This window comes from Gouania willdenowi, chromosome 7, assembly GCF_900634775.1.
Source record: "Gouania willdenowi chromosome 7, fGouWil2.1, whole genome shotgun sequence".
Taxonomy (NCBI): Eukaryota; Metazoa; Chordata; class Actinopteri; order Blenniiformes; family Gobiesocidae; genus Gouania; species Gouania willdenowi.
Genome location: NC_041050.1, coordinates 34910065 through 34927213, shown reverse-complemented (window position 1 = coordinate 34927213; position 17149 = coordinate 34910065). Strand labels below are relative to the sequence as shown.

General features: G+C 36.7%; 1 protein-coding gene across 2 annotated transcripts in view; it reads right to left on the bottom strand.

The window, feature by feature from the left end:
• Window positions 1–4185: 4185 nt before the first annotated feature.
• The window catches only part of LOC114467550 (forkhead box protein J3-like), a 119374-nt gene continuing 106410 nt past the window's right edge, over window positions 4186–17149 (bottom strand). For both annotated transcript variants that reach the window (XM_028453938.1, XM_028453939.1), the window contains 4 exons: window positions 11702–11791; window positions 8187–8450; window positions 5861–5962; window positions 4186–4880 (listed from right to left, as the gene is read on the bottom strand). In XM_028453938.1, the coding sequence (XP_028309739.1) occupies window positions 4753–4880; window positions 5861–5962; window positions 8187–8450; window positions 11702–11791 (584 nt within the window). In that variant the 3' untranslated portion in view covers window positions 4186–4752. The remainder of the gene's footprint in view (window positions 4881–5860; window positions 5963–8186; window positions 8451–11701; window positions 11792–17149) is intronic.

Below are 17149 nucleotides of genomic sequence, written 5' to 3'. Positions count from 1 at the left end.
CGCTGATAATGTAGTGGTCTGGTCTCCATGTTAGCACGTCAACTAGCACTAGCTTCTCCTTCAGCTTCATGGTTGTTGGTTTGCGTCTTTTTACGTCATCTTCGAAGATCTTAAAAGTAACCAGCTCATTTTAAAAATGTAAGGAGTAGAAAGTAGATATTTGTTTAAAAAAGTAAGGAGGAGTAAAAGTTAAAAGTTGCCAAATAAAATAAATACTCAAGTAAAGTGCAGATACCAGAAAACACTCCTTAAGTACACCTCTGGTAAACAGACTTCAGAGGTTTTTCAAATAAAGCTCAATCACAGACTAAGAGCCAAGAAAGTGTCTGCAGACGTGTGGGGTTACACTTCATCTCCACTATCACACAACTAAACACTGCTGCACCAAGAACAAATCAAACATAGAGGACGCAAACATCTGTCACACATCTGTGCACAACAAAAAAAGGCTTTTCTGTAATTAATGAACTTCTGACAGAAGCAACAATAAGAAACCACGTGTGGAAAACTTTTCTAACGTAAAGCGTTTCTTAAAAGATGGTGAGAACATTGTGTGACTTTGACACAAGCGTGTGTGTGTGTGTGTGTGTGTGTGGTCTGCTCAGCTTACGTGTGAAACAGGACAATCCCGCTGGCTCTGCACTAGGCTGACACCTGTTGGACAAACAAGCCTGGAGGGGTTAGAAACAGCAGAAAAACCAAGGTTTGAAACCATGTTTAACCTCCTTTTTTAAAGAAAAATATCATATGTTAAAGTTTCATTTATTCACACAACTTTTTTTTTCAGGAAATGTACTTTGATCTCTTCTTTTTCATTAATATGTTAAGGTTTCACATATTCAGACAACTTTGATCTCCTGGCATGTTTCGACTGTCAACTGCCAGTCTTCTTCAGAGGCATCTGCTGATCGCTTTGATGTGTCCTTGACTTCCGTGTAATAAATCCAGCAAGTTATTTTTGTCTTCTTTTTGAATGACATGTTAAAGTTTCATTAATCAGACAACTTTTTTCTCTGGAAATTTAATTTGAAAACAAAAAACTTGCTGGAATTATTACGCAGAAGCCACATCAAAGCGATCGGCAGACGCTCCTGAAGAAGACTGGCAGTTGACAGTCGAAACATGTCAGGAGATCAAAGTTGTCTGAATAAATGAAACCATAACATATTATTCAAAAAGAAGACAAAAAGAACTTGCTGGAATTATTACGCGGAAGTCAAGAACACATCAAAGCGGTAAGCAGACGCCTCTGAAGAAGACTGTCGAAACTTTTCAGGAGATCAAAGTGAAGTTCTTAAAAAAAAAAAGTTGTCTGAATAAATGAAACCTTAACACAGTGGTTCCCAACCTTTTTTTGGATCGTGACCCCATTTTGATATCAAGAATTTCTGGTTACAATAGACATTTTTTTTCTTTCCAGAATTTAGTATTTTTAGTATTAGAATTTCAGAATTCTTTTGTTCTTCGGCTCTACAAATACAGAGTACCCAGGATTAGTGACAAATACTGTATCTGAGTGTCAGCGCACTTATTTTTTATCGCATTTTATTTGAACAACATTTATATTTGACAAAGTGAAAGTATAGAATACAGTTGTTTAAGATTGTGTGTTGTTTTAATTTGAAAAAAAAGAATAACAATTAAAACATTTCAAAAAGGTATTTTTAAATCTGTAATTTTAAAAAATGAATTAGGAGACATTTCAGTCGACCTCACATGGGGTCCCGACCCCAAGGTTAAAAAACACTGCCTTGACATATTATTCAAAAAGAACTTGCTAGTAATAAGAAAAATAATAAATTTAACTTAGCACTTACCTAATGCGTGTACACCTTTCCAACTGCATTAAACATTCACACACAGTGAAATAACAGCAGCAGAAGCAGGTTAGTGCCGTAAAAATGGTCGATGACTTTTTAATAAACACTGAGACAGATTGGAAGTGTTGAACCATCACACACAGATTAATATTGACACTCAAGATGCCAAGACTTTTTTTTTTCTTCTTTCAAATCAATTATTTACAATGTACTGCGGGTATATACAGGTATGCGTCTCCCATGGGACAATTAACAAAATACTGTCTCCATCTGCTGTTTTCCTTATTATTTTTTTTTTTTCTTCTTCTTCTTCAGACTATATTTTCAAGGGCAAACAGAGCAGCAACATACTTGTATTTACAAGGACAACAACACACAAACATATCAGATATTTATATATATGCTGATCACTGTATTACAGCATTGAATGGCAAGAATATTTTTTCATTTGTTTCTACAATGAGACCTTGTTTTGACCACCTGAAACATTCACGGAGAGATTTCAAACCACCAAGCACATAAAGGTCACATAAAAGAGAATTATATGACCTTCAGGTGATCGTGGAAGGAAATTTTTGTTCCATATGCATTTTTTGTTGTACACGAAAAAAGAAAGAGCGGACTATACACAATTGTACACAAACATCACAGTGAAGAATGAAAATGTTGCCTTCTGCCTTTTGCAAGAAAGAAAAAGGAAGAGATTGATTAAAAATTCACTATTTTCTAGGAGTCCTCCAACAAAACTTGTGCAAAAACTGCTCATCTTCTTGTAAATGATGCATAACCAAACATTTCTGCCTGGTAACGAAGTACATTACCCCAAATTACAAGACCTTGACAAACTAAATTATACGTCTGGGTGTACGTTTCAAAGTCTGGGTGTAGCCAGAACTTTGTTTTCATTTTAATTAGTGGTTGCTCTCTGAGCCACTGGAAAGTTAATCTACAGTATTTTGTATTAACTTAAAAGCTCCTACAGTTGAAGGTGAGGGCCATGGGGGGGTGGGGGGTGGGGGCGGGGGGGGGGGATGTTGGAATTGGCCAACAGGGTCTTAAAGAGATGCTCCACTGTTTTTACAAATGTGGCCAAAAATCTTTAAAAAGTCCTTATTAGAAGATCTAACAAAACGCATTATTTTGCACCATATTCGTTTTATTAACTTAACCCATTATCATGTGATTGATGACATCACACACACACACACACACACACAAACACACACACACACACACACACACACACACACACACACACACACACACACACACACACACACACACACACTTGTTTACCTGTAAACATCCTATTGTTTTTTATTGAAGTGAAACATTCAGTCTGTTTTTTTTGATTATTTAGCAGCTTTTTCATTCAAAATGACAATTTGTGCTGCTGTTAGTTGCTCTAAAAATCAGAAAAAGTTAAAGATGTCCATGTTACTCTCTGTTGTTTACGGAAAGAGGATAAAAACACATATATAAAAATTATAATTATATGACCAGGGGGGCGACAGTTACAACTCTGGGGTAAGGTAGTGATAATGAAGCAGAGAAGAAGAGCTCTCCTACAGGACCTTTACTCTCCCTTCAACAGTGCGCTGCCACGCTCAGGTGGCTGAAGTTAGCGAGTAAATCACAGACTGTTGAAGACGCACAAACCCTGAGGATAGAAGTCCTTTTGGGTAGGAGTCCTTCAGTCCGTGATTACACACTAACTTCAGCCACCATGCTTTGTCAGCGCACTGAGCTCTTCTTCTTTGCTTTATTTTCTAAGATCAAACTGCAGAGTTTGGTAGTAACTGTCGCCCCCTGAGGTCATAGATTATTCTTCGGTTCACCACTATTTTTATTCTTTACATCGACATCTTTAACTTATCTTGATTATTAAGGGCAACCAAAAGCAGCACAAATTGGCACTTTGAGAGAAAAAGCTGCTAAAAGACCTAAAAATCAGGCTGAATGTTTCATTCCAATAGAAAACAATGGGATGTTTACAGGAAAATGGGTGTGTGTGATGTCATCAATCACATAATTTCAAGATGGCGGCATACAGGTTCTAAATACAATAAAGTAGTCCCATTTTTAAAAGTTAATAAATAGAATATGGTGCAAAATAATGCGTTTTGTTAGGCATAGATCTTCAAATAAGGACATATCAAAGGTTTTAGGACACATTTGTAAACATTGGAGGATCCCTTTAACACTGACAGCATAGAATAACAAAGAGGAACGCTCACACACATTTGGACCAACAGGCAGTGGTGCTTGTGACTCGCACACACCGTAGAACTGAATCAGTGTTGTCTGTGTGAAGAGATACAGATTGTGATGCATAGATCTTTTTTTGAAGGAGTGGGAGAGAGAAAAAAGTGCCTCTTTAAGCCAGCAGATGGAGCTGTACTGCACACAAGAGTGAACAAAGATAAAGGAGGCTTTGAAATAGAAACCCTCTCAACATGAAAGAAAAAAAAGAAAGTGAGACTTTTCTTCGTGCAAAGTTCAGAAAGGACATAAATACAGTCAGAGAAAAGGGAAAACCTGTGGACATAAACGTTAACAGGAAACTGCTTAACGTAATAAAAGGCAACAATTCACAGACGATTTAACAACACTTTGACAAACTCTAATCCCTGTTGGCACTGGGAGAGGGAAACATGGCACCAGTTCAAGAGCTCCAAACGTCCTGTGCTGTGGGCAGCACGTGTTCACATTCTTACTAGAGTCAATTTTAATGATTGTCATTCAAATCAAAAGCTTTTTGAAAAAACAAAAATGACTTTGCTCGTTTCCCATTTGGATCATTGATGATTTGTTCAAACAGTAGATCAGCCAGTGCCTCTCCTGAATGCCATCATCATCATCATCATCATCATCTTAATCATCATCACCTTTTCTGTCTCTTCTTCCCATTTTCAGTCCTGACTGAGTGAGTTTAAACGATGGAGTCCCAGTCAAAGTCATCCTGGATGTCATCTCCAGCGAGCATACGTCTCACCTGAAAGTGTCCTGGTGGTAGGCCGTGTTGCTGCTGCTGCTGCTGACTCAGATGGCTGTGATGACCTGAAGAAACATCAGTGTTTCAAAACTGAAAAAAAAAAAACCTCTTCACAATGGACAGACAATGAAGAAGCACCAGCATCTGTTTGTCACTGGTTTTAAAGGAAATATTCCTTTTCAACCTGCACAGACAGCAGGTCCCTGACCTAAAGCATAAAACAAATACCTGAAAATTTTAACCTTTAAAGGTCAGATTTTGCAGGTATTTGGGAGTGACCTAGGGAGAAACTCCTTGCTGATTGCATGTCATGACACAGCATCACTCGAAGTCGCTTAAAAAGTTCAAAATGTTCATCTTTGAGTGACTTCCAGCAGACTTCGGTGTTAGCAGAGCAGCTAGTACCAGATAGATAGTTGGATAGATAGATAGATAGATAGATGGATAGATGATAGATAGATAGATGGATAGATGATAGATAGATAGATGGATAGATGGATCCTATATTGAACAAACAGCACATACATCTATAATTCTAACTCAAGATGATAAGATAATGGCTAGAAAAATATGGATACACTGAATTTGGAGGTATTCTATGTATAGAAATTGAATACATGAGAAATATATTGTGTCCATATATAGCCTATAATTTTCTATAGTTGATATATTATATAAACTGAATAGATGGTTATTGAGGTAAATATTATTACGGGTAAATTCAAAAGCTTGATTAGAGATTATGATGTAAATAATGATAGGATTAAAAGTTTAAATTTTTCTTCTCTTGCTGCACATGCAAGACATTTTTAACAGTCCTTGTTTTGTTTTTTTACACACAAAGGTGACACATAGTATTTTGTTTATGATGACTATCTCTGTTTTTGTTGTTTTTTAACAAGTTTGGATTGATAAATTAATTTAAATTTGATTTAGTTAACATGCATTTTTCACAGTTCTATCAACAGTATACATGGTAATATTGATTCAGTGTTGTCCACACACACAGGTTTCTGAGGGGTCCTTAGGTTAAAGAGGGGCTTACCTGTCATAGTGGGGGCAGTGTTACTCATGGGGGGCATGTGAGGGTATCCTGGAGGACCCATCAGTGAAGAAATGCTCTGCCTGGAGTCAATGTATAAGTTCCCTGTGGGAGGACGAACAAAGGGCAATGACTGTTTATTAGAATCCCCACGTTCACACACGTGTGCGTTTGTCTCTGCAGAACATGAACCGTTATCATGTGCCGGCACTAGTTTAGTGCCATATCCTCACTGCTAAGCCTGAGAAAAGCCTACAGAATCTTCTGCCATTCCGCGGCTTTCCCCGCTGGAGATCTATCCCCTCGTACTCATGTCTGCACACCAGCTGCCATAAAACTAACGTCACCCGTAATTCCCTTGTAACTGCATAATGGGCCAACAAAGGCACAGTGAGCAAGGGATTCAGTTTCAAGGCCTGAGATGCAGATGCAAAACAGCAAATAAATGCAGAAATGTCCCTTTGCAATGTTGTTAAGAACAACCATCAAGGCCACATAGCTAACTTTTCTATTTTAAAGATTAGTTTAATCTCAAACAGCCAAACATTATTTTTATTTTTTATTTTTTTACAAAATCAACAACCTGTACAACCCTATCTGCTCACCATAATCAAATAAACTTTAACTAAACTTAAAAAGGAATGACTATGAAAATCAAGATTAGATAAATCACTATACTAAGTGGTGCACAGAGCTGGGCAATATATCGTGATTCAAGATATATTGAGTTTTCCATTTTGCCGATATAGAAAATGGCAATATTGCCTCTTTTTTTTGTACTTATTTTGATTTATGCAATCACACACTACAAATGACATCAAACAAGTATTTAATATTATTCATAGAGTACAGTCAAACAGTGTTCTTCTTTACAAATTCTCCATATTTCTGATGTATTTTTATAGCTTATTTTGTATTCAAAAACTCGTTATTAGGAGTAACTGCTTTCGTTGCTTCTCAGAACAGCATTAAAAGCTCAGTTACATTGATTTCTGTGTGCGTCCTAACCCAGATCTACCACTAAACAAGCCACACTACAGAACTCACTCACACGTGCTGTCCCTTAGACGAGAAAAGGCAAAAAATGCCACGTGTTGTGCTGCTGTTTGTTAAAAAATATGCTTGTGTGCTTTTTTGCTTGGCATTTTTCATCAGCAAATTTAACCCAGAATTGTCTTTTTGTTAAGACTTTGAGTTAAAAATATCCAGATTTATATCCTATATCGCCATTTTGACAAAACATATTGAGATATGAGTTTTGGTTCATATCGTCAAGCCCTAGGGGTGCACATAACTTTTAGTTGGTCTGGTGCTTAGCGGGGTACCTTTAACGTTGTTACTTAGTGTTTTCCAAAACAAATTCAGAGGAAGAACAACAGTAATGTGTGGATACCATAACATGTAATTGGATTTACACCAAAAAAAGAAAAGAACCATGAGCACTACCGGTAAATGTCTGTTTTTTTTTACAGCCTCAGAGAATATGAAGCTATCCAAAGAAATTACTGACAACTAAATGTAAAAATATCTGAAAATGAAATGAAATTATAGTCAGGCAGGCCAGGCAGTTCTGAGCAGATTGTAAATGTTAAACGGCCTTGATTTATAATGAAGTAGTTACAAAGTGCTTTACAATATCAGCCGATTGACACTCACACTCCAATGAAATGCGCGAGTTGACCCTTGGGAGAAACTTAGGAGTTGTTTTAGTGTTTTACACAAGGACACATAAATAGGTATAGCCTTGGGATCAAACCGACAACCTCTCTATCATAAGATGACCCCTCTAGAACAGGGCCACATGGACCATGTGAGGTGCTCTTATGAACTGTAGTCACCAATGAGCTCCATCTAAAATCTGATTTACTTTCCACCATAAAGATAAATATTAAAGACATATGTAGTTAGTAGAATTAAATACTGTTGCACCTGATCACGTTTTACTTTTAAATTACCATCTTTAATTCTTTATTTTCACTAAATCATTGTGACCAATGTTTTAAAGTGCTGCAGATTTGGTGTATGGGTTGTGGTATGTTATATATACAATATGATTATTTAGATTTATATTTCACATTTAGATTTATATTTAACATTTAAGATTTACATTTAAGATTTTGATTTAATATTAAACATATTAACTTAGATTTAATAATTAACATTTAAATTTAACATTGACATTATATTTGTATGAGAAATTAATATCACAAATTTAAAAAAAAAAGAAAATCGGCAAATGTGTGTTTCAACACTTCAGCTACTGCACATTGGTAATGGACTTACAGTACGCGCACTCCTGATTATACTAATGTACAGCTGGAGGACTGACCTGTGCTGATGTGATGGTTGTGTTGACCATGCTGACTGTGATGGCTGTGCTTGGGGTGCATGGCTCCATGTGGTTGGGCTGGATGCTGCGACACGGACGCTGGCGTCTGATGTTGGACCTGAGGTTGTGGGTGGGTGGCGCTCTGTGGGACGATGACCCCAGTGGCAGTGAAGAACTGGTTAATAGATGAACACAGGTCGGCCATCTGGGGCCCATCCAGGGTCCAGTTGTTGAGCTCAGCTTGTCGCATGCTCTCTTTAAGTCCTGATGAACAGAAGATGCATCGATTCAGTGGAAAATCTACCTCACATACAGTAATAGGTCCTGAAATTACTGCTCAGTGACATTTTGTAGTGTTTTACTCTGTACACCAATAAAGTAAATTTAGAATGGATTGACAAAAGCACTATTCGTACAGGATTAGTTTTACCTAGGGACCACATGCGATTTGTAATAATTGCGGAGAATGTCTGTGATGTTAATCCCGTGCGAATCGGCCATGTCAGTAATTTGTAAAGTTAAAATACCCCAGCAAATGACCTACTATATTTTTCTGAACTACGAGGTCTTGTGATAATACTAATCCAATGTCAATAGGCCTCTCTGTGATTTGGACAGAAATGGGCGGGATCTGATGCGTGATTACGCGTTGTTTTGTTTCCGGTGTCACGGTATGAGTTTACCTCATACTGAGATCGATTATGAGCATATATGCACATGCACGCGCATGCAACCCTAACCCTATCCTAATCCAAAGAACTAATAAAACACAAGTCCATTCACTTTGAAAACAAAAATAAAGAAAACTGAATTATTTTTCTTTTAGCAAAAATGTATTTTCCGGTAGCATATATGCTCATAATCGATCTCAGTACAAGGTAAACTCAGACCGTGACAACGGGACGCATGTTTATTTACTTTTGGCGAAGAATGGAGGCTGCATTGGCGTGTTTAGAAAACCTATTGGTTCCCAGGCCAGCAAAACCTTACCGGCCGGTAACGTACGGCAACAAAAAGAGAAGGCTGAAAAGAAGGAGCGATATGAAAAGCAAATGGTAGATCATGTCGTGCTTTCCACTGTGTGGTAAGAATCTTTTTTTCTTCTGTTTGTAGCTTTCTATTTAATCCAGCTGGCTAGCGCTAGCTGTAACACAGCACTGAGCTGTGGTCAAAAGTTGTTTTAACATCAACTCACAGACAGTTCTGACACCAAAGATCCGAACACACACTGTTTCACGTTTTCAGATGTCCGTAAATTTCAGCAAACGCTCAGGCTTCAGTTATCCCGTGCTAATGCGTCACATAAAAAGCAGGCGTTGGGGGGTCATTTATTTATTACATGTGGTCCCTAGGTAAAGCTAATACCGTGCGAATGATGCTAAAGATGTGCTTCCAGTTTAAGTTTTAAAGTTCTTGGGATAGATCTTATTGCTCAGCACTAAGTTCTGTGTCATAAAAAGGAATTTCAGCACATTTAATCAAGAAATCAGACACCATAATGACATGACGGCCATTAGTGTAGGACTATGGAGCAGAGGACGACAGCTATAGAAGCCACAATCCTTTTTCTGCACAAGAACATGGATTATCCTTAGATTTGATACCTGGATTATGTAAATAGATTCACTGGGTCTCTTGGGCCCGTGTTTGTGTTTGTCGTGCGCTTGTTGCCCAGTGCGCTGACCTGATGTTGACATTAACAGTTGTTTGTTTAAAAAAAAAGCGTGCTTATCACTAAAACAATCATAAATATGTCATTTGTAAAATCAAAACATTCAGGTCAGATATAAATATCTGAATGCCTGTTGGGTTTGGGTCGGACGTAAAAATGCGGCCCGATCGCTCCAACGGTGACACGGATATTTATCTGATCACTGTTCACGTGACTGTTCACATGCCTCTGCTGAAGTATTGAAGTTTTTCTGTAAATTACACAGTTTTTCAGTTGTGATGCGTTTTACACAAGTTCCTCCTGGCTGTAAAAGCCTAATTTCTGCATTGTCATCGATCACACAATCAACACACAGCTGCATGTGATCACCGCTGTTACCATGGTAACTAGGTAACTGACAGCCCTAACGATTCAATCCACCTTTCTGTGTGATTTACATGTTCTCCCAGTGCTTTTTTTTATCCTCAGTATTTGCATTGCTCAACCGTTAAGACGTTCAGGTCTCTGTTCCCTTTTAGCTCAAATATTCAGTAGTTTGGTTTGTCTTCTTTCAGTCTACAAACCGTCTTCTTCTTCTTCTTCTTATCTCCAGCAGAGTGGACGTCGCTCGATGCCGTCGATAACTCGCACCTGCGTCATTTGACGTTACGTCTGCAAAATTATGTGGGAAATTCGAGCCCAGACAAAGTGCATCACACAGTCTTTTAGGTTTTGAACGCTTCATCACCCATTAGCATTAAAATACTTAAAATGAACATTTATTTTTCACAAATCCTGCCCTCTTCTCTTTTAAATATAATATTCAGAAAAATGAATGCTGTATGTGTAAATAAAAAAGCCAACAGAGGACACGTTCCTTATTACAGTGACAAAAACTTTAAAAAAAGACTCCCACACTCATTTTTAAGGCAACATCATAAAGGAATCAAAAACATATAGCCAGTTATGATGGAACACTATAAAGTAACCTTAAACAACATTAATGCTGTTTGACTTTAATGTAGGTTTCACCTCAAACTGTGTTACTGTCATGTTAAAAAAAAAAAAAAAAAGATACTAGACATGAAACACCACGGAATTTCAGATCATTGGTTACTTTTTGGATTGAAGGACACATCAAAACTCAATCTGTCACCTGGTGCCTGGTGGTGACAGAGAGAAGATCCTCTGGAGCTGAGCCACAGACGGTGGAGGATTGCATTACCATTACCAGCAGTGTGAGGGAGGTCAAGTGAGAGAGAAGAAGCAGCAGCCGCTGTTATAAGGCCCGCTGTCATCATCAATCGTGGTGTGGATGTTGCTGCATTGCTTTGTGCACTGACCGTAATAAGAGGCTGTTACTGAGCCACCATCTAATTGGATTATTCACATCATGCAATTGGTAAAGAGAGAGAGAGAAAGACAGCCTCTCTGTGTGTGTGTGTGTGTGTGTGTGTGTGTGTGTGTGTGTGTGTGTGTGTGTGTGTGTACGTGTACGTGTGTGTGTGTGTGTATACGTGTGTGTGTGTGTGTGTGTGTGTGTGTGTGTGTGTGTGTGTGTGTGTGTGTGTGAGATGCAGGATGTAATGACGTTTATTAGACCTGCACTATAACAACGCTGCATATTATAATATGTGCCTGTGGGGGAGAGTGCACATGGAAGCGATGGGAGGGATCATAATGGTTTAATCAGAGTAACTGATTGGCTCAATAAACACATGAGTAGTGCATGAGCACAGCAGTAAACAGCCTTATCAAAGCCACAACTAAATGTTCACGCCAATGCAATGGAGCGTGTGCTTGTGTTTGTCTACGAGAGACGATGATGATGATGATGATGATGATGATGAGTGTGTAGCTGTACCTTGAAAAGGGGACAGGTCTACATCAGCCCAGTTGTAGCTGGTAGCTATGCGGCAGCTTTCTTTGAGCCAGTCAAGGTTGGGGTACCAGTCTGAGAACACACACACATTGAATTGATTGATTATTTCAACAGGGAAACTCACTTGTTACAGTCTAAAACACACACACACACACATATATATAAATATACACACACACGCACAATATGTATCTAACTAACTAGAATAATTGCATTTCCTGAAGAAAATGCAAGTTAAGATGCAGGTACTGGCATGCGTCACACTGCATTAGCTTAGCATTTGCATTATTATTAGCATATATATATATAGAATCAACATTAACATAGCTTTAGCCTAACATTAGCATTAGCCTAGTAATAACATTAACCTAGCATTTGCATTAACCTAGCATTAGCATTAACACAGCATTAGCATTAGCATGAATCTAGCACTAGAATTAACCTAGCATTAGCTAAGCAATAACCTATAAAAAGCTGAACATTAGCAATAAGGTTAAAAAAGGTTGAAATAGGTTGAAGGTAGTAGCTGAACATGTTAAAGGTTAAATGGTCAAAGAAGAAGGAGATGAAGGGCTTAAAAGTTGAAAAAGCTAAAATTTCCAATAGAAATGAATGGGAAAGAAAAAATGTAATAAGCTAAAAGGTTTAAAAGTTACAAATTATAAAAGTACAAGCATAAATCTTGAGAACTTTCGGCTTAATTGTCAAAATCGGACAAACCGTGTAGGAGGAGTTAGCGTCAACGGAAGAAAAAAAGAGATTAACAATAGTGAGGATGTCTCCTGCATTCTCACTAAGTATGAATATGTGATTAGTGGATGCCTTGCTTAACATATTAGAATGTAAAAAAAAAAATGACAGTAAACAGTGAAAGTGGAAAGACATGAAACAACATACCAATATTTTAAGTGTAGTGCGTTACTTTACGTCATTACCCAAAAAAGTTATATTGTTACTGTAATGCGTAACTTTATAACGCAGAATTAAATACGTTTAAACTTCATCTTCTTCTTCCTAATACGTTTTGAGCACGTAAACTTGCTGCACATGCATGTTTTTGTTGTTGTTTTTTTAACATGTTTGAAATAAACTAATTCAATTTGATTCAGTGAACATATATTTTTCACAGTTTTATCAACAATATACATGGCATTATCAATTCAGTGTTCCACACGCACGTACATTCTTATGATAATCAATATTTATGCTCGTTTGACCAAAACAAACAAATGTTATTTTGAATATTGGCATATATTAGTGTTTTTCAACATTGGGGTAGGTACCCCAAATTCTATAAAAACTGTCAATTAAAATTTTATCAAATGCAAAACTGGGGAACCATGTTACAGTTCTATGGCTTACACATATGTAGTTAATAATCATTAAAATACTGTATGTTTCATATCAAGTTTACCTGTCAGTTCTCTTGAGGATCATTTTAGCATTTTTAAAAACATTTAAATTGAAAAATATAGAGACAGAAAAAAGGCTCAGACGCCCACACCAAAAATATTAAAAACAATATTTTCATTGATTGGGAAGTTTAACAAGGTAACCAAGCAATGAGAAACGAATTAGATGATCAATAATATTATTTAGCGTATTTTAAAAAGCTAACAAGAGTTTTATGGGCTTATTGATGAAGGGCTCTATATTTATGATTACATTAATTTGAAGTTTAGTTTATTAGGATTCCCATTAGCTGTGCTTTACAGCCAGATAATCTTCCTGGGGTCCTCCTTAGTAATTGAGAATGTGTAATTGATTTTCAGGGAGAAAATAATAATATTAATTTTAATTGGAATTGGAAAAAATGCTGATCACCGTAATCATAATTGAGTTGTAATTGAACACGACATAATTGTAATTGAAAAATTCAAATGACCCCAACCCTAATCGTCACATCTCTGAGTTCGAGAAACATTTTATTTTATGACAGTGATACTGTTTTAACAATTTTACCCAAAATGGTTTGTTCACCAGATTTCAGAAAGTACTTTTAAAATGGTTCATCAAACAGCAATTACACATATCCCCTAAATACCATTTTAAACCTATTATTTGAATCTGTCTAGTGGTATTAAGCATAAGTGCGAGTCTGTAACAACCACAAGGTGGCACAAGTTCACACTGACAACTGAATCCATGGTTTTCTTTTTATGGGAGAGAAAAATAGGATGTTTTTTTTTTTTTACTACTGCCTTTACCTGAACCAACAAGTAAACACACAAATACAGTCTCGGGCAGTGGATCAAAGAAAGAGGACCTGCTTTCATTTATCCTCTGCTTGGTTGAGTGGAATACTAACTTAAATAATAAATCATGTCTGAGGAGATTTCACTGGTCTGAGAGACACAGAGGTGAAAAAAAAAAGCAGATTGTGAGTGGGAAAAGCTTCGGAGACACATGTTTGTATCAAACTAGGCACATATCATTTAATCCTCTGGGAGCGCATAAAATAAATAAAATAAATGTAATAATCCGAATCAGAATCAACTTTATTGACCAAGAGTGTATGAATACACACGAGGAATTTGTCTTGGTGACCTGTGCTCTCTCAGATAGTGTAACATTAAATAATAACAATCAACTAGAATAAAGAAAAATAAATTAAAAAATAGAAGTATAAACGTAAATATAAGAGTAGTTAGACTAATATGTGCAAACTAAATAAAATAACAAGATAATAATAATAATAATAATAATAATAAGTCAGCTTTAATGCACAGAAACTCATTCATTCACCTTCTGTAACACTTTACCCTTCAGGGTCATATGGGTCGGCTGGTGCTTAACCAATATAATACAATGTAAGTGTCAGGGTTGGGGTCAATTCTAAATGTAATCGCGTAATTGATCATTAACTACAATTATGACGTCAATTAATTGTAACTATATTGCTGTTGTAGCCATATCTGAATTGTAATTGAGTTCATATAATTGACTTTGTAATTGTAATTGGTATGGATAGATGTAAAAACTGTCAATTACAATTAAATTAAACCTAAAACTGGGGAACCATGTTACACTTCTATGGCTTACACATACGTAGTTAACAATTATTAAAATATGATTAATATCAAGTTTACCAGTCAATTCTCTTGAGGATTATTTTACCATTAAAAAATAAATAAATCTAGAGGTATACCGACACAAATAGGGCTCAGATGCCCACAAAAAAAAACACACGAACACCAATATTTTCATTTATAAGGCATCCTAACAAGATGATGGGAAATATTTTTTTGTGTATTTTACAGCTGATTTAAGACATGAATCATAACCAAAGCTAACACAAGAGAAAGGTTACATTTTATTAGGTCAATTATTTCAGGCTCAGCAAGTGTGATTAATTGTAATTGAACTTTAGTAATTGAAAATGAAATTGTAATTGACTTTCAGGGGAAAAACAATAATTGTAATTTAAATTGTAATCATAAAAAAAGGTCGCTCACCGTAATTAAAATTGAGTTGTAATTAATAATTGAAGACGTAATTCTAATTGAAAAATGTAATCGACCCCAACCCTGGTTAGCGTCCATTTCACAAGTAACAATGCAACAAGTGTAGTATTAGCAGCATCGTTTTTAGCTGAATGTCCAATGGAGTTAAAAAGTCATTGAGAAAAATCCAATTTCTGTATTCAGATCACAGAATAATAACGTGAAATGAATGTTAATGTGATTCCCTCATACTGACTGGTAGTGAGACACTGGTACACTCTGGTAAATATGAAAGCCCATCACAGGTTTAATATCTGAGGGGAAGATTAAAAACCAACTCACTCACACACATTCACTTCTATTGTCAACGTAACCAACTCCAATGAACCTAAATAAATATAAACTGTCCATGACTGTGAAAGGAAAGCCGGAGCTTTTCATTCTCCGCACTGGGACCAGTGCAGGTTGAGACTTTTAATAAATCGAAAGCTGCTAGGCACTATTTTTTATTTTTTCAAATCAGATAAAGATACTGGCCCTCATTCATCAACCGCTCAAACATTCAGATCCGAGCGAAAGTCGTGCGTTTGACCAAATTCAAGCAAGTTTCGGTGTTTATCAATTCTGACGTGAGTGTACGATCACATCTCACATCAGGTCTGAGTGTGTGTACGATTATCTGAGTGTGTGGATTTGTGTTTCAGCACAGCCAAATCAAACTGAAAATCAAATATTAAACAAGCCTGAGCAGATTCATAAAACAAATTTAACAAAATAAAATGGATTAGAAAAAAAAAAAAAAAACCCACGTTACTGATCCTACTTTTTTGGGATCAGTAATAACGCACATGATAAACACTGCTGTGCTCTGTCTTAAAGAATGAGGTCCTATTTCCTCCGTACAGCACATCACTGGGGGCTGTATGGAGGAAAAATGACCTCATTTATGCTTTTAAATGCAAATAGTAGGGGTGTGACGATACACTCGGGTCACGTGACGAGACAAGACACGATAATGAACAAACAGACTTATTTAAACGAGTTTCACATGCATTTTGAAATGTTTTATTATAACTCTTTGCATGCATGATGTAAGCATGAGCTTTTAATGAACTTCTTCCTAAAATTTACAAAAGTTGAAATAAAATAAACAAAATAATATATTTCTTTATTTAGTTCAAGTGCAAACAACATTATGTGCAAAATCAAATCAAAGTTCTACTCTGTCCCGGAAGTGTACTCTCATCCGACGCTAACGATCACTGCTTCCAACTGTGCATCCGAAACGTGTCCTTTTCGCTTTAGCTAGTGTTGGGCACAGAACCTCCTCACAAACATTTCAGAGGATTTAGAGACTCCTAAGTGTTGCAGAGCTATCGCGGAATGTGTAACTCTTCACTTCCGGGTCACGTACTTTGGCAAATCGGTAATGGAGAAAACGAACAAAGGTGTTCGTTTTCCGTTTTTCATTTTCTGTACCGAAGCAAAAGAGCTTGAATTTGAAAAACAAGGCGTTTTTAATTTTGGTTTTGTAAACAAATATCAAATAATGAGTGTTTTTTTTCATTTTTCATGTTTTTGTTACATAATGAAAAACGAATGATACACGGATTCTCCTCCTACTCTTCTTTTTCTTCTCCTGATTCTGGCAGGCTAGACGTAGCAAAGGCGCATTACTGCCCCCACAGGTCACAAATAGAAGTTTAAATCTCGTGGCACGAGATCTTGTCACACCCCTAGCAAATAGTTGTTTAAACTTATACAAATGCACTGCAGTAATGAGTAATGTGATGAATTATTGGGTGAAATTGGCTGAAGGCATAATAAACACAGACAAGTCATTTTCAAGGCTTTTTAAAGCATCTCGATCGTGAATTCATCGTAATGTGATATTTATTGCCTAATGAGTGCGGACTGAAGCTGATATAAACGTTATATCCGTGTCCCTGCAGGATCTCTGTTGTGAGGTTGTTCTCTGCACACACAG